This window comes from Diabrotica virgifera, chromosome 4 (genome assembly GCF_917563875.1).
Source record: "Diabrotica virgifera virgifera chromosome 4, PGI_DIABVI_V3a".
In the NCBI taxonomy this organism is placed as follows: Eukaryota; Metazoa; Arthropoda; class Insecta; order Coleoptera; family Chrysomelidae; genus Diabrotica; species Diabrotica virgifera.
In genome coordinates, this window is record NC_065446.1 from 259,347,556 (window position 1) to 259,372,465 (window position 24,910).

At 34.1% G+C, this 24,910-nt stretch overlaps 1 protein-coding gene across 1 annotated transcript in view; it reads right to left on the minus strand.

Moving 5' to 3' along the window:
• LOC126884142 (tyrosine decarboxylase-like) overlaps positions 1-24,601 on the minus strand; it is a 49,714-nt gene extending 25,113 nt beyond the window's left edge. Inside the window, exon 1 of the mRNA XM_050650003.1 lies at positions 24,167-24,601. Within this exon, the coding sequence (XP_050505960.1) occupies positions 24,167-24,487 (321 nt within the window). The 5' untranslated portion in view covers positions 24,488-24,601. The remainder of the gene's footprint in view (positions 1-24,166) is intronic.
• Positions 24,602-24,910: the final 309 nt, after the last annotated feature.

Genomic DNA, 24,910 nt, shown 5'->3' on the forward strand with positions numbered 1-24,910 from the left:
AATTTTTCCTTTATTTTTTGACATTTTGATTATTTAAACAATGTTCCGGACGTTTTTAAGTGGGAGGATAAGTAAAATATTATTATGAGTTATTTTCAAGCAATTTCTGCAAAAAATATGAGTCACCTCTCAACGTCCAAATGTACTAATATTTTTACAGATGCGCCCTGTTCTAATTGTTTTGTAATAATTTTAGTATAGAAAGGTCGGTTATTGTTGTTTCCTGTCTAGAACCAGCTTAGTATTCTCCTATTATCTCTGTTTTGTAGGTTTTTATCCTAGTTCTTATAATTTTTGCCAAGATCTTATATACCACTTCTAATATGGCGATTCCTCTGTAATTCTCAGACAGTTTTATCGTCTTTCTTGTGAATTGGGCCGATGAGTGCTTTGTTCCATTGCTCTTGCATTTTTTAATTTTCCCATATTTTTTTTATCTTTTGCTGCAGTATATTGCTTTCTTCCGTACTTTTATTATTCTTATTCTTTATTAATAATAATTATTCGGCAAATTATTCGACTGAACCGGTGATTGTTGTTTGGATTTTTTGTTGTACGTAAGAAGAAGAATGTGTACTTCTTTAGGCGGCATCTTATTTTTGAAAACGCGCAGCTATTTTTAGACATGGTTAACATTAAAATATTCAGACGAGCCCCAGAAGATGTCTTGGGTTCAATGGTGTAATACACCGCAATTTGTTTTACGAGAGAAATTTGGTATATACAATGTGATACCATATTGTGTTATGACATTTTCTTGGATTATGCAATATTTAAATGTCAACTTGTTTTGATAATAAAAATAATATTTTTGCGACTCTAATTTGTTATGTATCCGAAGTCTTTTGTTATGTTGGTATTGTTACGTTGTTAGATTGCCATGATAATCTTGCAGTGGTTGAAAGTCGAGTTGAAACACTGACTCTAACTTTATAACTTTATTTACGATTTACAACATCAATCAACATAAGGTTACTAAGATGTTGTTTCGCGGGGTAGTCCTTTAGGACACCCTTCTCGCAGGACGGCTTACTAGCATAGTAACGATCTGAATAATAACAATACTACAATGATCCTATCTTAATCCCTCTGTGGGCTATTTTTATCTCCTTATAATTTGAACTTTGAAAAGTAAAACTATACGTGATCGTCTACGAGGTTACACAAACAAAACTGTCTTAATCAGCCTTCGTTTTGTTTGCATATTTAGAAACAATATCTTTTGTAACAACTGAAATTATTTAAAATTATATGCATCTTTTGATACATATTATATTATACAGTAAGGAGTTTTTTCTTACTGTACACTTTATCCAAATGCAATTTTTTAAGTTAAAAATTAAGAAGATTTTTTTGTTATTTATGGTTCATTGTTAGGTTTGATTCAAGATAAAGTAGATCTTAATGTATTAGTAAGATGTTAATGTTTCTAAGATATTCCTCAAAATAATAAATGGAAGACTACACAAAGAAATAGAAGATATAGATGACACCCAGTTTGGTTTCAGAGGAGGACTAGGAACGAGAGATGCTCTGTTCGCTTTGAACGTTCTCGCACAAAGACAACTAGATATGAACCAGAATTTCTATGTCGATGTGTGCTTTATATTATCAAAAGGCTTGAATAGAGTACTGTACAGTAAGGGAAAAAACTCCATACTGTATAATATAATATGTATCAAAAGATGTATTTAATTTTAAATAATTTCAGTTGTTACAAAAGATATTGTTTCTAAATATGCAAACAAAACGAAGGTTGATTAATGCAGTTTTGTTTGTGTAACCTCGTAGAGACTCACGTATAATTTTACTTTTCAAAGTCCAAATTATAAGGAGATATAAATAGCCCAGAGAGGGATTGATAAGATTATGATTATTATAGTATTGTCATTATTCAGATCGTTACTATGCTAGTGAGCCGTCCTGCGAGAAGGGTGTCCTAAAGGACTACCCCGCGAAACAACATCAATCAACATAAGGTTACTAAGATACAGTAGACCATTTTAAAGGTAATTGATTTCTATTCCTATTACGTGTACCATTGTATATACCTAAAGAAACAAAAGAAGGAAGAAGAAACAAAAGAAGGCCCATAACGAGATGGTATTTTTTAATTGGTAATTGAGAGAAGAAAATCTAACTTCAAATTTGAAAATTAACTTGTCATGTTTTGTATGATACTTGTGCCATTTAAAAAGGTGCGCAAATATTGACATTAACACGTTATAGGGAAACACAAAAGAAAACGATTTGTTGACATACTAAAGCCATAAGTTATTGACTTTTGAATCAATAAGTAGCAGGGTATTTACATGACAGAAAAATCGGAAATATTAAGCTCCAAAAATCAAAAATGCAAATTACCTACTGTAATAATAATAAATAATAATATAAAAATAGACGACAGTGGATTTTTTTATGAAAAAATGTTTATGAATATTATTTATGTACTAAAATAGACGCACAAGAACAAAATAACAAATTAAAAATTTATAAATTTTACGTGGTCCACGACCATTAATTTATTCAACCATTGAAAAATACGAGGGGAACATAAAATATTATATTTATGTGCTTAATATACTTAGGTCCTACCTTACAACAGTATGATGCAACCTTTAGTACTTAATAACAACAGTCTAGAGGTAGTTGAATCGGTGAAGTTCTTAGGGCTTATTGTGGATAAGTCTCTAAAATGGAACTTGCACATTGATGCCTTACACAAAAAATTAAGTTCTGCTTGTTTTGTGCCAAGTTCAGTTGCTACGGAAATGAATTTGTCAACATCTAGGACCGTTTATTATGCCCTTTTTGAGTCTCATCTTCGGTACGCCCTTCCATTCTGGGGTACGTGTTGTGCGACTCAATTTGAGCGTGTTTTTAAACTACAAAAGAGAGCTCTTCGTTACTTCCTGAGACTCAATAGCAGAGTTCATTGCCAAGAATTCTTTAAAAAATTTAAAATATTAACTCTTTCTTCTTTGTTTGTTTTTGAATCCGTTTGTTTAATCCGCAAACATGCATCAGAAGGTCCAGAGAGACCCACTCACAACTATTCCCTTAGAAACGTGGAGCATAACCTTTATCTGCCAACCCCACGGTCTGAGCTGGTTAAGTGCTCTATACTATACAATTCGAGAAAAATGTACAATCACCTGCCATCTAACATCAAATCTATTGCAGCATTTCCCGCTTTTCGCAAGGCCTTGAAAGCTTATTTGCTGGAGAGAGCTTTTTATACAGTGAATGACTTTCTTATAAACGACTTGAATTCAGCAAATTGACTTGCAGGATTATTACTTTCGAGTACTTTTATACATATTTGCAGCGGCATAGAATTGATTTACTTTCCCTTTCCCTTTTCCTCGTTCGCCTTCTTTTTGCTCTGACGTTGTATACATATTGTTTGCAAAATTTTTAATTTTTTAATGTGTACTCAATAACTATAAAATTATATTAAGTAGTATAACTCACGCCATTTACTTGGTGTCTGTTTCTGTTTTTGTTTTGTTTGTAGTTTTTTATTATTTTTGTTTTTTATTGTATTTTTTTATTTTGTATAAGCTTTGTCCACAAATTGGTAAAAATTTTTGACAATAAAGCATACCTTACTTACTTACTTACTACTTACTAGGTAATTATTAGCAGACAATGAAATGTAAAAAAAATTATTTTTATCAATAATATACAGAAACATTGCAAGATAACATTCATATGAATAAATTGCTCGTCAAAAGTTTTTTTTAATGGCATGGACTTTATATCATTCAGCCAGTCACAACATGAGTATTAGTGCCATTTGTAGTGTGTATGTTAAGTAAGTGTCTTGTTACTTTGCAAAGTCGACGTCATTGTCTTTGCAAAGAGACGCTAATTGTATCCGAACGTCTGTGGTCCCTCCGGTGAGTACCGATCCCACAAGGACAGAAGTTAGGGATATAGAAAACTCTGCTGAATTTTTATAGTAGATTTTTTCGTGAACAGATTAACGGATTCCGCTAATTTTTGTTATTATTTTAGACTTTTCTTTAGTATTTACACAGTTACGCAAAGGTTTACTCAAATTTTTTTTTTTGTACTTATACCGGTTGGAAGAAAAGAAATGTTTTTCTTATGTTAAGTTTGAGACGCCCTGTAGGGAGGACGAGGTACAAATGGGAGTATATATCGAAATCGTATTGTAGTCTTATGTTTTGTGAACATTTTGTTTTTTGAATCTCCCTGATATCTTTAGAATCAAATCAAGTAGGTGGTTTTATTCTTTAACATGTATTTTAACCGAAACAAAAGTTTGAGACACCTTGTAGGGAGAAAAAGGCACAATAAATGTGAGTATACCTCGATATTTTGTTGTAGTTTCACATTTTGTGAATATTTTATTTTTTTAATTTCTCTGATATCTTTAATAACAAACAAACTAGACGATATTACTCTTTAATATGTGTTTTAACTGACGACATGCGTCACATCACACATGTGAAACATAGAAAAACATATTAAAGAGTAATACCGTCTAGTTTCTTTGTTATTAAAGATATCAGAGAAATTAAAAAAATAAAATATTCAAAAAATATGAGACTACAACATAATATCGGGGTATACTCACCTTTGTGCCTTTTTCTCCCTACAAGGTGTCTCAAACTTTTGTTTCGGTTAAAACACATGTTAAATTACAAAACCGTCTATTTTTTTTGTTTCTAAAGATATCAGGGACATTCAAACAAAAGCATGTTCACAAAACATAAGACTACAATATTATTCTAATGTATACTCACATTTGTACCTCGTTCTCCTTACAGGGTGTCTCAAACTTAGGCTGTATACCATAAATCACAAAAAATACAAGATCCTTTGTAAAAGGTATATTTAAAAGACCCCAATAAGTGTTACATCATAAAACAAAACGTTTTCGGATTAATAGGTAATCCATCATCAGTGTTACGCCAATAGAATGCATGCGTGAGCCACCAAAAAGTTATGGGTGAAAACCCTTTAAGTTGACACTCAATTTTCAATATGTAAGGTTCATTCCTTGCATATCACATCCACGTGGGTTAGAGTCCTGTGTTGCCCTGGGTTATATCCAGGAATATTTGCAACATCCATCTGTATTAATAATATCGCTCACTGAGTTCTATAGTGGCACAACCGCAAAAATAAACTTATGAAATAATGACCATGAAGTTTCATGACATCATGAAATACCATTCAAAATTACAATTTATGGATAAGAGGTCGACAGATGAAACCAAATACTTGAGAATGAAGGGTTAGATATTACATTTTTTTCAATTGTATGAATATCAAGAACTTTGATATAAATATGCCAGTATTGAATTCAAGTTTTATATGAAGTTTTATACATGAAAATGTATTATCCTTTTCGACTTTCAGTATTGAAACATCACTTAACTTAAAGACTTCTACCTAAAGACCTAAAGTGATACCTAAAGTTGAAGTGAAAAAAACTTTGCACACTCTTACTTTTGTACCTTGGATAACAAAATAAAAAGCATTGTTAATTGGTTCTTCCACCGCTCTTTGCTACATTAACCTGTTCCATTTATGCCATTATGTAGTTTAGCTGCTTGGAAATGTCTCCCAAGTCCCAGTATAAATCACAAACGCTAGTCTCTCTTCTTCTGTGAATTTCCGGTACATGTTTGCCTGCATTTTGTGATGTCACACGGCTCTTTAATTGATCTGGATGAAACGTCTATCTTCCTGTTGTACATTTTATAAGATTGTCCAGAGTTTCGGAGGCGTTTAATTCGGTTTTGTATCCAATGAGAGGGTTGGGCTTTATTTTTTCTCGTTTTGTTCTTATATTTTTCTTCTTCTTACATTCTAATTGAAATAATTATAAGAAAACGTAAACCTATCAGTGGCGTGCTGGAACTTTTTAAGCGGCCCGGTGATTTTATAGGAAAGCGGCCTCCCATTCTTATTTTACCTTTTACTATCAGAATTTTTTATCATTTTTTTTGTAACTTAATCGTATTGAAACAGCTTCCTGAATTTGAATTGATTTTTAATATTCTATACTAATTTATAATTTATTGATTTAATGTTATGTCCAACCTGTTCTCTGTGCTTCATGCAAATATTGACATGATGCGTCACAAGGTCACAATAATTTAGACTGATTTTTGTTGTATTACCATAATATATATGATTATATTTAATGACAAACTTTGAGTACTAGATGGCCCGCAGACCGTGTAAGTCCCACGCGCTTTTATATTCCGCAGAGTACATACTAGGTACGAGTATATGTTTGATTTGAAGGAAATTGGAAAACCATAAAAATATACTTGTACCTATGTGTGAAAAAAATTTTTTTCATACTCTTTAGCAATCAAATCACAAATAAGGTTCTATAAGCTGATTTGCTGCCTGCGGAGCAAAGGGCTCCTATTGGCTTGGTGAGGTCTTCTCAAGTGACAAGACCACTTTAACCGTTTTTTGGTCAGCTGGCCAGATTATTTTGAGTCCCTATTGGCATGATGTTCTAATAGAGGTTGAAGTAGGGGGTTACTGTGTGATTCCGGTCCTTCATGGTGCTTAGTGTTATATTTAGTGATCACGTCCTGTATGAACGGGAGTCAGGTCTTCATGAAGCTGCATCAGTTATCGTCCGCAGTATTTTCGATTCTTCTTTTAATTATGGCTGTATTTGACTTGCTCGTACACATCCCCAGAGTTAGATTCTCTACGTCCAGATGGGTTTTATGACAGCTTTGTAGACAAAGACTTTATTTTCTAGGGTCATTTTCGATTTCCTACCTATTAGCCAGTTTAGATATTTCATTCTTAGGTCAATTTGTTTTCGGTCCTTAAAAATATGTTCTTTCCAAATTTCCAATTGAGTTTTGACTCAAGATGTACTCCTAGGTATTCGGTGCGGAGGATTAAAGAAGTTGGATATTATTAAGTGAAACTGGGGGACACTGGTCTCTTCTCAAAGTAAAAGTCAATTGGACTGATTTTGTTTCATTAACTTTAATTTTCCACTTGTTTGACCATGTCTCGATTTCATTCAGTTATACCTGTTGAATGTTAGATGCTCTAATTGTATTTTCGTTGGTCGCAAGGATGACAGTATCATCTGCAAACGTACCAGTGATGGTTCCGTTATTGTAGGGTAGATCTTCTATGTATAGCAGGTTTAAATTTGGCCCAAGAACACTGCATTGTGGGAGACCAGATTTTATAGGAAAATTATTGGAGTAACTTTCATTCACTCTTGTTCGAAATTCTCTCCCATTTAGATAGGATCTTAACAGTTTCAGGTAGGTGATGGGAAGATATTTCTTGATTCTGAAAATCAGGCCTGTGCCTGTGTACCAAACCTTGTTAAAGGCTTGACTAACATCTAGAAAGGCAGCTGTGCACGTACAGTATTGTTTGCTTTCCATTGCAGAATTTATCGTGTGTACTATTCTATGAACCTGCTGTATCGTTGAATGTTTTTTTCGAAAGCCAAATTGGTGGTTGGGTATCTATTCCTCCGTGTTGGGGTCTGAGTTCATTTTTTGTAACGGTAGTCTTTCAAGTATTTTGGATACGATTGGTAGTAGGCTTACTGGCTTATATGATGTAACCTCGTTTAGATTTTTTCCTGTTTTTGGGATTAATATTATTTCAGCGGTTTTAAAGAGATTTGGCCAGTAGTTTGAGCGTAGAATGGCATTGAAGATGAGAGTTATCAGTGTAATTGCTTTATCTGGTAGTTCCTTTATCATCTTGGGTGTTATTTTATCCAGCCCAGGAGCTTGTCTAATGTTTCAATATTGAATTTCTTGTTGCACCTCATATTTGGTTAGTGGTCTATGTATGAAAATAAGTATTATCTGTAACAATCATCAAGTTTTATTCATTTACTTAAACTGTTTTTACGATTAAAAAAAAATTAAATATTTTTGAATTGTTTTGTAAGTATCATTTGATTATAAATTAAAAAAATTTTGTTACATCTAAATTTTTTGTGAAAAAAACTTATCTGACCGGCCTCAAGAGGCCGCGGCCTCTCGGTGATTGCACCGACTCATTTATATGGCCAGTACGCCACTGAAACCTATAATGACACAACTTTGTTCTTTCATGGCATAAAGTGAAGTATTTGAAATAAAGTAAATTCTATACCGACACAACCTTATATTTTGGTGACAAAAATAATATGTTTTTACCAAAAAATTCATTTCATACTGGCACAACTTTTAATGTGCCGGTATAGACTAAAAATAAGATATTTTTATTAAAGGTTATAAAAATTCTAAAGTGGCATAACTTTAGTTTTATTAAAATGTGCCGGTATTCCACGTACGAGCAACACAAACACACCGAAAGTCAATGGCATACTAAATATGTGCCGGTATAGTGCTGCCGCTCGAGAGAAATGGAAGAAAATATGCACGTGGCACAACGCTATCTAGGGGATTCTATGCAAACTACCATTATGATGGTTTCGTTCAATTATAAAGTGACATTTGGTGATTTTTAAGTAGTGGTTATTACAAAACACCATTTTCTGAAAATATGCCACTATAGAACTCAGTGAGCGATATGTAGTATCATTTAAGATCTTGAAACTTTTAAAGGGTTTTCACCCATAATTTTTTGGTGGCTCACGCATGCATGCTATTGGCTTAACACTGAAGATGGATTATCTATTAATCCGAAAACGTTTTGTTTTGTGATGTAACCCTTATTGGGGTATTTTAAATATACCTTTTACAAAGGATCTTGTATTTTTTTTATTATAGTATGTTTATTATATTAAATAGGTAAAACCAAATATCACAATAATAATTGTACTCTTTAATTCTCAAATTTTTTTTCAAAAACTACACACATCTTATGGAAAATATACTGTCACTCAAATGAAATAAAATTTACATGAATAGATTGGTCTCAAAAATACGATAATTTCATATCAGTGTGCCAACTCTGAATTTTGAATAATAACGGCGTAAATTGATAAATCTAAAATCAAATGGGAATATACATGTGTCAAAGATTTTGTAATTCGGTACTCCATAAATATTTTTGAGGGATTAATATTAAGGGAAAGTCTTACTCTTTCCTTATAAATAATAAGTTAATAATCTTAGTTCACGCTGAGTAAACTCTTTTCAACAGCCACTAGACTAATAGTATTTATGAATGACGGATTTATGTACTTCATATAACCTTGATATTGCATGGAAAGTTGAGTATTGTATTGTTAAAAAAAATTTCATAGTGATTTATCGATTAGATTAAAAGATAATTAAATTGTTTATCCCAAACAACTATTTTTGTAATTATTATATAAGTTGAAAAAAAAATTAACTTGCAGTGATTCTACGGGTACCATAAGGAAGACATTTAGTTATTATATCAAAAGTATTTAAAAAAAGTGTCGGTCAGACAGCTCAGTTGGATGAGGCGCAGTCGATCGACAAATCTAGCGGATTTACGATCGAGGTTCGAGCCCCAGCCCGGTCATTTGAAAAATAAAAAGGCCAACGTCTTAGTATAAAATTCTATATAAAATCTACGACTTGTTCTGGAATAAACTGGTGTCTGAGCAGCCTATGGAAGAGCGGTGCGGCAAGGGATAAGGGCTTGCTGCTTGGTGATACTCGTCCATAGATCCCTACCGAAGGGCGTTAAAGCCTAAAAAACGGTCTATATATATTTTTAAAAAAGTAAAAAAAACTATTTTCAACTGGGATTTTCCCATTGATTTTATTTTAACAAAACAATTTTGTTCAAAGTTTTGCAATGTTGAAATAGTTATTTTTTCTACAACCACTATTCAAAGTGCACCTTTCTGCACGGTTTTATGTTAGCAAACTTGATATTTTCTCACAGTATAAGATATTTGACATTAGTGTGCAGAAAAGTGACGTTTCTGTGCCGCAAAGTGACGTTTCTGTGCCGCAAAGTTCTTTTCTGCACAGTTGACTACCTCATTCTGAGTAACGTTATATTCTGTTTACATCCGTGGACTACCGCATTCTGAGTAACGTTATATTCTGTTTACATCCGTGGTTAAACTTTAGACAAATATATAACCTATAAGACAATTATTATATTTAACTATAGCATAGAAACTAAATTATGGATGTTACAACTGTTTTATTTTACAATTTTATTCTTATTAAACATTTTATAATTATCAAATAACCAATAAGGATTTAGCAACCTGTGCAAGAGACGTCGAATGAAGTAGGTTTTGTGTAAATCCGTGACTGCATAAATATAATGTCAATAATGTGTAATAATTGTTTAAATTTAAATAAATTAAGGCAGTGCATTAATTTTTTAACTGATTTCTGTGCAATTTATTTAGGTATAAGGAATTTAAATTGATTAGTAGGTATTAATTAAATACAGTTTAAAATTTATCACATAGGTACCTATTATAATTAATCGTCGTTTGGAAATTGTGATTTTTATTTTTAGGAAAAACTGTGCTTGTAGAAAAAGTATAGTGTGAAACACGTGCAGAAAGATAATTTCTCACTCGTTTGAATTGCGGCACTCGCTTGCGCTCGTACCGCAACTTTTCAAACTCGTGAGAAATTAGTATCTTTCTGCACTTGTTGCACAATATACTATTCCTAACTAGTGCGGAAAGTGATACTTTCCCGCACGCGACTGCCGTTGACCCCAACGACGCGATAGCGGAGTTCGGGCAAGCAGTCGAGTGCGGGAAAGACACTTTCCGCATGAGTTAGGAACAATATTTTTTCTGCGGCCGTATGTTTGGAAAAAAGTCACAACAAATAGAGTTGTATCAATTTTTATTTACTAGTAAATATAACAAAATATTTAGTGGAAAAAGAAGAACGTCTATTTATTGCTTCGTAATATTAAAGATAATTGAGCAATTCGCAGCATTCTGCTAATTTATAACGGATGCAAGCTGATCCTTGAATTGGCACTGTGTATTCTCCCTCAACCTGTGCTCGCTGTGATCACTCGACTTAGATGTAGATGGTTCTAGAGAATCGATACTTAAAATTTTGTTACACACATCTCTTTTTTGCTTTTCAGAGTCTTCTAGGTAACCTTCGGCTACAGAAGTTGTTTTCCAACCTCCTAGACGTTTTATATTTGTAATCGTTTGTCCAGAATCGGCTAGGAAGGTTGCTGATGAGCGTCTGTAGCTGTGTCCTGTGTAACGTTCAGGATTGGGTAGATGCAAAAGGCTGCAATTTTGGAGGGGATTTTTCCAAATGTATTAATTCCTACACATTGCACTGTACATTTTCCTTTCTGGTATTTTATAAACAAACGCCGATCAGTTGTGGTTGAAGGTCGTAAACTGACGTATTCTCTGTATAGCTTCAAAAATATTCCATTGTTTATTTCTTCTGAGACAAAAAATGATCTCGCAGAGTTGTTCTAGTTGTTCTTCAATATCGTTGAGAGTGATTTTCGCAAGTTCGGCTCTACGACAAGCCCCAGATAAACCAAAAATGGTAACTACTTTTATCATAAGATATAATCTCGTTTGGTGCGTCTAACATAAATTTGGCTATATCTTCTTTACTAAAAATTTTTGCTTTTTGTGTTCGAAAACTAATATTTTGTTTTTTCAAAAAAGTTGTTAGTTTATAAAACTTACTTATATCAATATTGTGCTTTATTTCATTAAACTTTTAATCATGGAATAGCGTGACCAAAGTGTGTTTGATTTAAGCACTTTGCTCAATTCTAAAAAGTATGCCAAAAATACTTCCTCTTTATAGCTCCTTACTTTCATAGATTCGCACCAGTTCACAAAATGAACAAATTGTTTTTGATACCTCTCTTTGGATTTGGCAGGCAACAAATTTAAATTTGCTTCTGCGGCGGCTATCAAGACAGCTTCCGGGATCTCTTCGTCCGATGAATACATGTAATTTTTTAAAAATTGCAGCGAAAACACACAAATGCATACGTTGTTTGACAAGGTTGTCAAAATCAAACTTTCAATAAAATTGGTTACTATGACGACGATAATGGTTTCAATGACGACGATATTCAAAACCATTGTGATTGTCCACTGATTTGACTTATGAATATTATGTCAAAGTAATTCTATTTCAAAGAATTTTCGCGTTAATTTCATTAAAACATGAACACAATAAGATAAATTTGAAATAAATTAGTAAATAATATCTAAATATTAGTTTATTGCATATATTAAAATATATTATAATGCCATATTACAAGGTATTCTACTTTCCCGCACTAGTGCGGGAAAATTTACTTTCACGCACTAGTGCGGGAAAGAACAACTTTCGGAATCAAAATGCGTGCAGGAAAGTTGCTGTTTAGGCGCGGCCGTAGAAAAATAGTTTTTTTTTTTACTTTTTAAATATATATATACACTTTTTTTTAGGCTTCAACGCCCTTCGGTAGAGATCTTTTTTTTTGGAATGAGGTGGAAAGATTCGTATATCGACTAGGGAAGGTACTAGTCATCTATCATATCATCTAGTACTGTTGGATTCAACCAAACCAGAGACATACGCCGACGGCACGTTGTCAAAGCTAAGTAACAGAGGGCCCCCTTCGGACATCCCTGCCAGGTCACCTACCAACTAAAACCACCCTCACTTCGACCCGAGGTATCCCTGGACGAGTTCATTAGCGAACGAAACATGGGGATACCCTGCGCAGACCGGATTAAAGGTGCCCTTAGAGCTATTTATTATATCTACATCACTTACCGAATAGCGGTGAGCGTGTAGGGAAAAGATCTAGTTCCCAAGCGGAGGAACTTGGAAACATTGAGAAAAAAAGAGAAGGTAACTCGATACATTTTTATACAATAAAGAAGAAATAAAGATTTTTTTTTATTTTTTTATTTTTTTTTACAGTTGACCGCTATGAAGGAGGTAGACTCCCCCACCCAGCTTGTTCTACTCTTTCCATTATAGACTTTCTTTTCATGATGCTTGTTATATGGTCGATTATACACTCGAAATTCTCTTTGCTGGTCATTGCAATCTGCATGATGTTGTTGGGCGAGATAGCGCCAAACCTATTCTGCAGCCTTTGCTGTTCTACTATTTAAGAAGTCTAATATTTTAACACTATCTAGCCTTTTAATTTTCCAATTAATATTACACATTGAGGAAAACCGGCTTAAGCTTGACAGAAATGAGGACATTCACTCACATGATACTAGAGGTAAATCAAATTTTCGACAACCTTTCTCTAGATTATGTGTATCCCAATATGCACCTGAATATATTGGAATAAAATGTTACAATAAAATAGTCAATATACTTATTAAATCTCAGTAATTCTTCACATAAAGGTTTTCGCCAAACTGTGCATTCATTTTTAATGGACAACACATTTCTATAGTATAGATGGATTTTTTTTAACATTTTTGCAACAACAGTTCTAAATTTTTATTTGTAACTTTTATTTCTTATTTATTTTATTGTAATCACTGTTTTATTTTAATCATATATATATTTTTACTATATATTGTACTGTATTGTACTAAAACTTTGACTAGTCCGATAAGATTTATACATTTTTTTTGTAAGAATTGTGTAAACTTTGTGGATGAATAAATGAAAAAAAAACATGACACCGGAAAATGCAATGTTCCACATCGTCCCTCCCGTGACACGTGGTGCATATATCATCGTTGGTTTTTTTGATGCCATATGTGTCCCTAGATCTAAAAGATCTAAAAGATCCATGACCCGTCAGGAACTGAGTAAAGTAGTAATTTACCCATTTACATTTACAGTTGTACCAAGCTACAACATCGGGGATCAGTGTTTTGGTCCAGAGAGCCTTCGTGGTCTGTACCTCCCATTCTCTTTGTCATTCCATTAGCACGTTTACTCGTATGGTCTTTCTCACCTGTTGTAAGTGGCCATCGTGTGCTTCATACAGCATTTGTCTCTCTTTGGCTAACAGGTGAATAGGAAGAGTGCCCGCTATCACCTGTAAGGCCAACGTAGAAGTGGTTCGGTACGCGCTCACCACTTTTAAAAGAGGCTTCCTTTGGGCTCTTGTTATGATATCTTTGTACTTCTGGTATTTTAGTACACTGATCCAGACGGGGGTTCCATATAGAAGGGTCGACTGCACCACTTGGAGGTACAAACTTCTCTTGTTGCTGCTGGGCCCTACAATGTTAGGTATTATTCTCTGGATAGCTGCCGTCCGTTCGTCTGCCTTCTTAACCACTCTTAATAAGTGTTTCGTGTATCTTAGGCCTCTGTCCAGGTCAATACCCATATACTTCGCACAGTTCGTCGGCTCTAGTTGGCTACTATATTTGGAAGGTCAAGTCCGGCACATTTCTTGGAGCTTTAAGGATGACCATTTCTGTCTTGTGACCTGCAAGTTCAAGATCATTATTTTCCATCCACCTGTTCACTTTCTCGCAGCATTCGTTTACGATTTCCACAAGGTCCCAGTACATGTCGTTGGTGGCCAATATAGCAAGATCGCCTGCATAAGCTACTGCCATGTTGTTTCTACCGTAATCGATATTTAAAACCCCATTGTACAAGACATTCCACAACGTTGGACCTAGTACAGAGCCTTGCGGTACGCCGGCTGTTAGTTTCATCTCAACATTTCTGGCCACTGAAACATGTCTCTCGCTTAAATATCTTTTTATAATATTGATCGGATATCCCGAAACTTTAGCGGTTTCTAATTTAGTAATAATATGGGCCCAGTTGGCCGAGTTAAAGGCGTTCTTTACGTCAAATATTACTAAAACGGCCCATCTTTTTCTGGTGTTCTTCACAGTGTCTGTAATATGCTTGACCACATCTATAGCAGATTTTCCTTTCCTGAAACCGTACTGTCTGGTTGAGATGATGTCTTATTCTCTCAGCTCTCTTTCAAGACGGTTTTTAACAATATTCTCATACAACTTTCCTAGGCAGTCGAGTAGGCATATCGGTCTATAGGCGGTGGCTTCTTCCGGGTCTTTACCGAGTTTGAGTATTAGAGTTAGTCTCGCGAGCTTGAGCTGGTTAGGAAACTCTTGTTTTGTCAGCAGCTGGTTCAATATGGCTCTGATAGCGTCTGATTGTGCTTTAACTATTAGTTCTATCGCCTCTGGTGGCACACAATCTGGTCCATGGGATTTACCTACTTTAATGGACTCTGCTGCTACCTAATGAATTGGTAGGGATCTATGGAGGAGTATCACCAAGCCGCAAGCCCTTATCCCTTGCCGTACCTCCATAGGCCGATCAGACACCAGTTTATTCCAGAACAAGTCGTAGATTTTATATAGAATTTTATACTAAGACGTTGGCCTTTTTATTTTTCAAATGACCGGGCTGCCGGACTGCCGGACTGCCCACTGAGCCGTCTGACCGACACTTTTTTAAATACTTTTGATATAATAACTAAATGTCTTCCTTATGGTACCCGTAGAATCACTGCAAGTTCATTTTTTTCCGACTTATATAATAATAACAAAAATAGTTGTTTGGGATACACAATTTAATTATCTTTTAATCTAATCGATGAATCACTATGAAATTTTGAGGATATTTTTAACACTACAAGACTCAACTTTCCATGAAATATCAAGGTTATATGTAGTTTCATTTTTACAACAGTTATTAACATTTATTGAAAATGAATAACTATTTGGTTTTTACAGTTTTATATGCGATAAATTAGTAAATAAATAATTATATATCGTTATTTTAAAGGATTTCAACGTGTTTTATTTCGGATACAATTAGCGTCTCTTTGTAAAGACAATGCAGTCAACTTTACTAAGTAACAAGACATTTACTCAACACACACTACACATTACACTATAATCTGATCGCAAAATCAACCATACAGTGCCAATTACCTTAGTGACAGTGCAGCATCGCAAGTAAAAACAGAATCAAAAACAGAAACGATAAAAATACAGAGAGGGGTTAGGAAAGGATATTCTATCTCATCCAAGCTATTTATTTTAGCTCTAGAAGATACGTTGTGTGCTCTAGAATGGGCAAATAAAGAAGTGACGATAGACGACAAAAACATGAACCATCTGAGAATTTTGCGTTATTAGCAAAAGACAGTGAAGAGCTGTAGGAAATGCTATTAAAGTTAAATATCAAATCAAAAGAAATAGGATTAAAAATAAATCGAATATCTAGATATAGCTGAGGATATATCTATGAATAATAACAATATAGTACAGGTATATACAGTGGCGTGCTGGAACTTTTCAAGCGGCCCGGTGATTTTATAGAAAAGCGGCCTCCAATCCTTATTTTATCTTCTATTATCAGAATTTTTATTTCTTATTTATAAGACAAAAATACTTATTCTTCTTCTATTTGTATAAACATGACTCTGTCTGTTTTTTCAATGTGCCTCTAGTAAGTTGTCGTTCCATCGTTTTCGTGGTCCTCCCACTGATCGTCTTCCTATTGGGGAACCGTCTCTCGCTGTCCTTACTACTCTATTTGCTGTCATTTGGCGTATGTGGTCATTCCATTCTATTCTTCTGTTTCTTATCCAGTTACTAATATTGCCCACCTTGAATTTCCGCTGTATATTTGTACTTCTAGCTCTGTGTCTCATAGAGTCTTGCCATCGATTTTTCGAACTATTTTTTGTCCTCTCTGTGTCGGGTCGTGTTTCTGCCGCGTATGTCATTATTGGTCTTATGACTTATGACTGTTTTGTAAATTCTGCCTTTCATTTCTTTTCCGATATTTTTATTTCTCCATATTGTGTCATTCAGACAACCTGCTGCTGTTTGTTCTATTCACTTCTGTTTAGACCCTTTCGTAGCTAGATACTGTGATATCTAGTTATTAAAACTCCATCACTTGTTCTATTAGCCCTCCAGCTCCAATTTACATATTATTGAATTTGCTGTTATAACCATGCATTTTGTCTTTTTTGGGAAAATTAACATGTTAAATTTTCTGGCGGTTATGTTAAATTGGTGCAGCATACGTTGTAAGAAATGTTTGATCTCCTGCGAAGAGTTGAGTACGAAAGCAGTAAAGTTGGTCTGAAAATCAATAAAGCAAGACAAAAATAGTGGTGGTCGACAGATTCGACACTATTCAACTGACTAACATGTTACAGGAATACCAAATAGTGAACACCTTTTTCTCTCTCGGGTCTAGTACAACTAACGATGGTAACTGTGAAGCAAAAGTTAGGAGACGTATTGGTATGGCAAAAAATGCGATGCGTCGCCTAACTAAAGTTTGTAAAGACAGATCTATCTCTCAAAATATCAAGATGAGACTGGTGAATGCCCTTGTATTCTCAATATTTCTATACGGGGCAGAGACTTGGTCTCTTTGAGTCCAAGTGTGGTGCTTTTGAGAGCGGATGCCTTTGAGATGTGGTGCTGGAGAAGAATGCTGCGCACAATTTAGACAGCTCATAGGATAAACGTTTCCATTCTAAACCAACTCGAAATTTAAAAAAAAAAAGTATGTCCACAATATGTCTGTAACGAATTCTGCAATTATTCTTCGGTCACATTGTTCACAGAGGTGACGATAGTTTAGAGATATTAATTGTTTCTGGAAACGTTCCGGGCAGAAGATCAAGAGGACGATCACCAACTATATGGTCCGACCAAATTAAGAATTCAGCTAGAGAAGCTGAAGATAGAGACCAATGGAATAAAATTGTTAGGAATATTGGAAGAAATCACGATCCTCAGTAATGGGGAAACTACAAGAGGGAGATACGTTGTAAATCATCTTCACTTTGAGACATTAGTATTGCATCGCCTGCATAGCAGATTGTTTTAAGTTGTTTTTCCATTTATAGAAAATATTATAAAATCTATATTAAACATATATTTCTAATGGATCTATCCTCTCTAATTTCAAGATAACCGCAATACATCGGCTGATTCTGTCCACTCAGCAAAACCGAAAACATCCAAAAATACTTAACGAACTTTTCCCAGAAACACATACCTATCTAAAGAAATATATACAATTGCCGAGTTGTATTTTGTGTAAAAGTCTGTGTTTATATTATGAGCCGAATAATACCTATTCATGGCTCAATTGAACGTCTTAATTTTAACCGTTTTGAAATACAGGGTGTGTATAAAACAGACAACTGGCTCGAACACTATGTATGGAAATAAAATATTTTTGAAATGTTTTGTTAATATCATTCGATTAGAAATTAAAAAAAAATTTGTTACATCCAAAATTTTTTGTGAAAAAAACTTATTTGACCGGCCTCAATAGGCCGCGGCCTCTCGGTGATTGCACCGATTCATTTATATGGCCAGCACGCCACTGGGTATATAGGGTGCCAGACAGGGATGTGTTATGTCACCGACATTGAACAATGCCTTCACCCTTCACCGAACCAATTTTTAAGAAAGCGTTAAATAATCATCGCGAAGGTGTTAAAAACGGTGGTGAAATCATTAATAACATCAGATACGCACATGACACCGCCATAATGGCAAAGACTCTGGAAGACCTTCAAACCCTGTTGAACGCTGTAAACAACAAATGTATTGCAAATGGCTTAACAATCATCGCAAAGAAATAGAAATATTTCAAGTGGTCGAAAAAATTAATATCGAAGACTCAGTACTAAAATTAGATAACAAAATCCAGGAAAAGGTCTTATATATCAAAAATTATAATTTATTCATTCTCAATTACAGGACATTACCTACAAAAACTTTTACTTAAACTTGACTGACATTCCATTTTTATATTTTTCTTGACATTACATCAAAACTGCCTATACTGTCAATACGTAAATCATAACAACTATTGGGACCGTGCAAGTTCGGCAAAGCGACACCTATTTCTACGCTCTGCAACTTTATTCGCACTTTTAATTATATTGGCCAATTATATAAGTCCTGGGCCCGGATTACGTACACTCGATACGCATCGTATCCGCCATGTTTTCCCATAAGGCGCTACAGTAAAATATGGCGGATACGATGCGTATCGAGTGTACGTAATCCGGGCCCTGGTTACTGGATAATTGTCAAGGCCATAGTCCAAAAAAATAATAAAAAAAAAATAAGATTCAGGTTATGTTATTAAAACATAAACAATTGTGGGTGTCCCGAAAAGATTGGTCATAAATTATACCACAGATTCTGGGGTCAAAAATAGGTTGATTGAACCTCACTTACCTATATACAATAGTGCACACAAAAAAGTTACAGCCCTTTGAAGTTACAAAATAAAAATCGATTTTTTTTCATATATCGAAAACTCTTGAGATTTTTTATTGAAAATGGACAGGTGGCATTCTTATGGTAGCAACATCTTATAAAAAAATTAATGTGAAATTTGTGCATCCCATAAAAATTTTATGAGGGTTTTGTTCCCTTAAACCCCCCAAACTTTTGTGTACGTTCCAATTAAATTATTATGGTGGCACCAATAGTTAAACACAATGTTTTTAAAACTTTTTTGCCTCTTAGTACTTCTTTGATAAGTCAGTGGTTATCGACATATTTTGAATATTTGTCGAATCCACCACATATTTGTATATGGTAAGTACGATTATAGAGACCTGTTGATAATCTGAAAATTTATTTATAATTTACATTTTTAGGCATATTTTGAAAAAGTAGCCACATCTCGATAAAAGGTGACTTATCAAAAAAAGAATAAGAGGCAAAAAAGTTTTAAAAACACTGTGTTTAACTAATGGTACCACAATAATAGTTTAATTGGAACGTACACATACATTTGGGGGGTTTAAAGGAACAAAACCCCCATAAATTTTTTATGTAAATATATTTAAAAAGAAGCTGCATCTCGATAAAAACTCGCTTATCGAAAAAATACTAAGAGGCAAAAAAGTTTCAAAAACGTTGTGTTTAACTAATGGTACCACAATAATGAGTTAATTGAAACGTACACAAAAGTTTGGGGGGATTTAAGGGAACAAAACCCCCATAAAATTTTTATGGGGTGAACATATCTCATTATAATTTTGTTTTAAGATTTTCCTGCCATAATAATAATACATGTCCATTTTCAATAAAAAATCTCTAATAGTTTTCGATATATTGAAAAAAATCGATTTCCATTTTGTAACTTCAAAGGGCTGTAACTTTTTTTATGAGCACATTTGTACTAAGGTAAGTTAGGTTCAATCGAACTATTTTTGACTCCATAATGTGTGGTATAATTTATGACCAATCTTTTCGGGACACCCTGTATAATAATTGCACATCATATCAATATTGTGGAGCAACGTATAATTTTTGTATGTCAATTTGACAATTTCAATTGACAATATGAATTATTTAAGAAAGTTGCAATATTTCTCCGCTATTCGCGCACGATCGTTTCTCAATTCCCTTCCAAGTACTTGCACACCGCGAATCTACTTTTATTGTTGTATATTCTAATAAATTTTAATACCTAGTTTTTTTTCTACAAATGTGTTAAAAATGCTATAATACACTTTAATACAGTTTAAATTAAATTTTAAAAAACATTTTAAACCACCTTTTCCCAATTGCGCAAGTTGTACTATTAATATTAATGTTAGTAAATGAAGTATAAATATTTTGACGTTTCAAAATTTGACAATTCACTTTTAACTGCAGTGCCTTAAAAAATTTAAAGCACTATAGTTTATTTTTTAACCAGGAGGAGTAAACTAAAAAGACAGATTCACACCCAAGAAAGTCACTAGAATAATAACCAAATACATCTTCTTTTTTGGTTGATCTAGTCCACGGATAAACTTGCCTGCGGTTGGACCAATTACAAATAAGCAATACAGCGCGGTAAATTTGTATCACTCCTCTTCGTTAAAAAACAAACCATAGAGTGCTTTAAAGTAGCATTTTTAACGCTCCTATGGAGTGCTAAAAATTGCATCTTTAACACGGTTGTAGAAAAAACAATTTAAACATTAAACATGATTCGTTTAACATTGAACTTTTGTATGCTATTGACTTTAAAACAACTAGTTTCAATTTGTTTTTTAAAAACTTTATTGTTTTATTTAATTGTTATTAGTGTAGGAAACAGAGGTTGAACCTTGCAAAATGGACACAAGTCCGGTTTTATTTTTTTTTCTGGCATATCAAGGGGTGCTTATTATAAGACTAACTTTTTCTGAAAAAATTTCGCCCCGGAACCCCCCTTTTCATCCCTTTAAAGGGGGTAATTTATGGTTTTTGCAGAACGTAGCCCTTCCTGTACCTTTTACAAAAAATTTCTTTTATAGAAATATGAAGAGGACTATATTTTCTACGATCTATTTCCAACAGAATCTCTCTATCATCCACCGTTTAGCAAGGGTGGCGCCCCAAAGTTGACAAGTTTTTAAAAAAGATGTTTTTAAAAAATATATATTTTTCCCTAACTGTAACGTAAATTAAAAAGAAATGCTGCGGAGATTATTCACAAATAGATGATTGATTTTTTGGTATAGGTTTCACTTAAGGGTAATTGCCCTTTTTTTAATTACAGGGTGTTACATTTTAAAAAACCCCTTTTTATACCATCTGAACCATTTATGCTAGAGTAAAATGACTTTCAGCGATTACCCATGTATTGGTGTTATTTACAAATTTGTATAATGCACCCCCATTTTTTCCCCGGAACCACCCAAAAAAAAGAAGAATTAATAAATAAAGTGATTTTCCTGGAATCCTTCACACACAATGCCCTTCATTAATATGCTTCATATATCATTTTGTGCAAGTTATTATTACCCATGCATGGACACTAAAATCGATTTCCTAGTGCAACCCCTGTAGCCAAAAACAATAAATAAAATGGGGGATTGAAAATTCTTTTTTGTTTTTTTGCTTTTTGATCCATATGGTCATACGCTTCATCAATAGTGCTTTTCAAAAATATATATGGTTATTGCAACATCCTTGCGCAAACCACCCCTATCCTTGAAAATATACTGCAGAAACTACCCCTATACCTTATCCAGCATGTTTTTACGATTTTCTCATTACCTATTCATTTTTTTTAAACAAAACTTATACAATGTTAAAGACCACTATTTACTCTAAAAATTAGGTCCTATTCATTTTTTTCGTTTAAGCAACCGTTACGGCACAGTGGCGCCGTAAACCTCGTATATGCTTTGACGGGCTCCAGTTTTTGTTTATTTTTTCGTCATCTGTTTGTTTTATTGATAAAGTACTTATGTAAAATAAAAGAACACAGTGTAACCTACAAATCATGACCTATGCACATTTTACATTCTTTGCTCCCCAAAGCTACAGTGGTGGCCCAAAATAATTTTTTTCATATTTTCGCCACCTACACGCATTTTATTGCGTTAATTCTACCTTAATAGCACAATATTCACCCCTAAATGGTCGCTAAGCAGTGGCGGATCCAGGGAGGGGTGATGGGGGCGATCACCCCCACCCCTCTCAAACCAAGTGATATTATATTTGAAGATTATAAAAATATCCATTTATTTTTATAGAAATACTTATATTAATATTATTTTTATAAGAATGACTTTTTATGCTTTAGCGACAGTGGCGGATCCAGCATCGTTAAGAGGGGGGTGCCAATTGGTTAAATTTCTATAAAAATAAATGAATATTTTTATAATCTTTGAATATAATATCACTTGGTTTGAGAGGGGGGGAGGTGATCACCCCATCACCCCTCCCTGGATCCGCCACTGCGTAGCGACCACCTAAGGGTAAATATTGTGCTGTTAAGGTAGCATTAATGCAATAAAATGCATGTAGGTGGCGAAAATATGCAAAAATTTATTTTGGGCCACCACTGTGGCTTTGGGGAGCAAAGAATGTAAAATGTGCAAAAGTCATAATTTGTAGGTTACACTGTGTTGTTTTATTTTGCATAAGTACTTTATCAATAAAACGAACAGATGACGAAAAAAAAACAAAACCTGGAGCCCGCCAAAGCATATATGAGGTTTACGGCGCCACTGTGCCGTAACGGTTGCTTATACGAAAAAATGAATAGGACATAATTTTTAGAGTAAATAGTGGTCTTTAATCTTGTATAAGTTTTGTTTAAAAAGAATACATAGGTAATGAGAAAATCGTAAAAACATGCTCCCAAGGGATAGGGGTAGTTTCTGCAGTATATTTTCAAGGATAGGGGTGGTTTTAGCAGAGATGTTGCAATAACCATATATATTTTTGAAAAGCACTATTGATGAAGCATCTGCCCATATGGATCAAAAAGCAAAAAACGAAAAAAATTTTCAATCCCCCATTTTATTTATTTTTTTTTTGCTTCAGGGGTTGCACTAGGAAATTGCTTTTGGTGTCCATGCATGGGTAATAATAACGTCCACAAAATGATGTATGAAGCATATTAATAAAGGGCATTGTGTGTGAAGGATTCCAAGAAAATCAGTTTATTTATTAATTCTTCTTTTTTTGGGGTGGTTCCGGGGAAAAAATGGGAGTGCATTATACAAATTTGTAAATAGCACCAGTACATGGGTAATCGTTGAAAGTCTTTTTACTCTAGCATAAACGGTTCAGATGGTATAAAAAGAGGTTCTTTAAAATGTAACACCCTGTAATTAAAAAAAGGGCAATTACCTTTAAGTAAAACCTATACCAAAAAATCAGTCAATTATTTGTGAATAATTGCCGCAGGATTTCTTCTTAATTTCCGTTACAGGTAGGGAAAAATATATATTTTTTTAAAACATCTTTTTTAAAAACTTGTCAATTTTAGGGCGCCACCCCCGCTAAACGGTGGATGATAGAGAGATGGTGTTGGAAATAAATCGTAGAAAATATAGTCCTCTTCATATTTCTATAAAAGAAATTTTTTGTAAAAGTTACAGGAAGGGCTACGTTCCGCAAAAACCACAAATTACCCCCTTTAAAGGGGTGAAAAGGGAGGTTCCGGGGCGAAATTTTTTCAGAAAAAGTTACTCTTATAATAAGCACCCCTTGATATACCAGAAAAAAATAAAACCGGACTTGTGTCCATTTTGGAAGGTTCAACCTTTGTTTCCTACACTATATGTATTTGTTATTAAATTGCTTTAAAATAAATATTGTTCGACTTCATGTGTTCGTTTTTTTAAATTCGTACGAAATAATAAGAAATATCAGATGATTCCATATAAGTTTGGGTGTGTGTGTGTGTGTGTGTGTGTGTGTGTGTGTGTGTGTGTGTGTATATATAACTATAACATTATCAATTGAAGAAACCTCAGTACTTACCCAAGAAAATCCAATGCAGTTTATAGTACTGGACAGCATGTCACCCAAAATCGACGCATATGCACCTCCAGCGGGAAAATAAGCATGGAATCTGGGATGGGTCCAATGGACAACACCGGGAAAAACTTTCTCGTTGAAATCCTTCAAAATTTTAACAAAACTTTCGGGTTCCTTCGGGGCCTCAGTGGGCAGTAACGGTCTAAGGAATCCTGGATTTACTTCTGGACTTGGAACGACTCTATAGTGTCCCACATATTCAGTGTAATCGCAAATGTAGTCTATCATATACTTTCCGTGAGTTCTGAATTCTTCTAAGTTCATTTTGAAGTGAAGGAATTGGAACTTGTATGTGGAGTAAGTTTGCGGCAGGAATTCAGGACCGGGAGGTAAAGACCAGGTTAGATTGTACTGTAATTTTTTTCGTCCAACTCTAACTTATATATTATGAAGATTTAATAACAGTTGGAGGGGATGTAGTAATCAAATTAATCAATTAAACCGGTGATAATTGTTTTAATTACTTTACACATGGAATAAGATGTGTACCTAAATATTTCGATACGACATCGACAATTGATTTTGCAAATTCAATCGTTTTAGACACGATAATAAATATTAGAAACAGGCCACACGTGTCTTCCCCATTCTTCTTCTTTACGTGTCATCTCCGCGACGGAGGTTGGCAATCATCATGGCTATTCTGATCTTAGATGCTGCTGCTCTGAATAGTTGGGTTGATGTGCA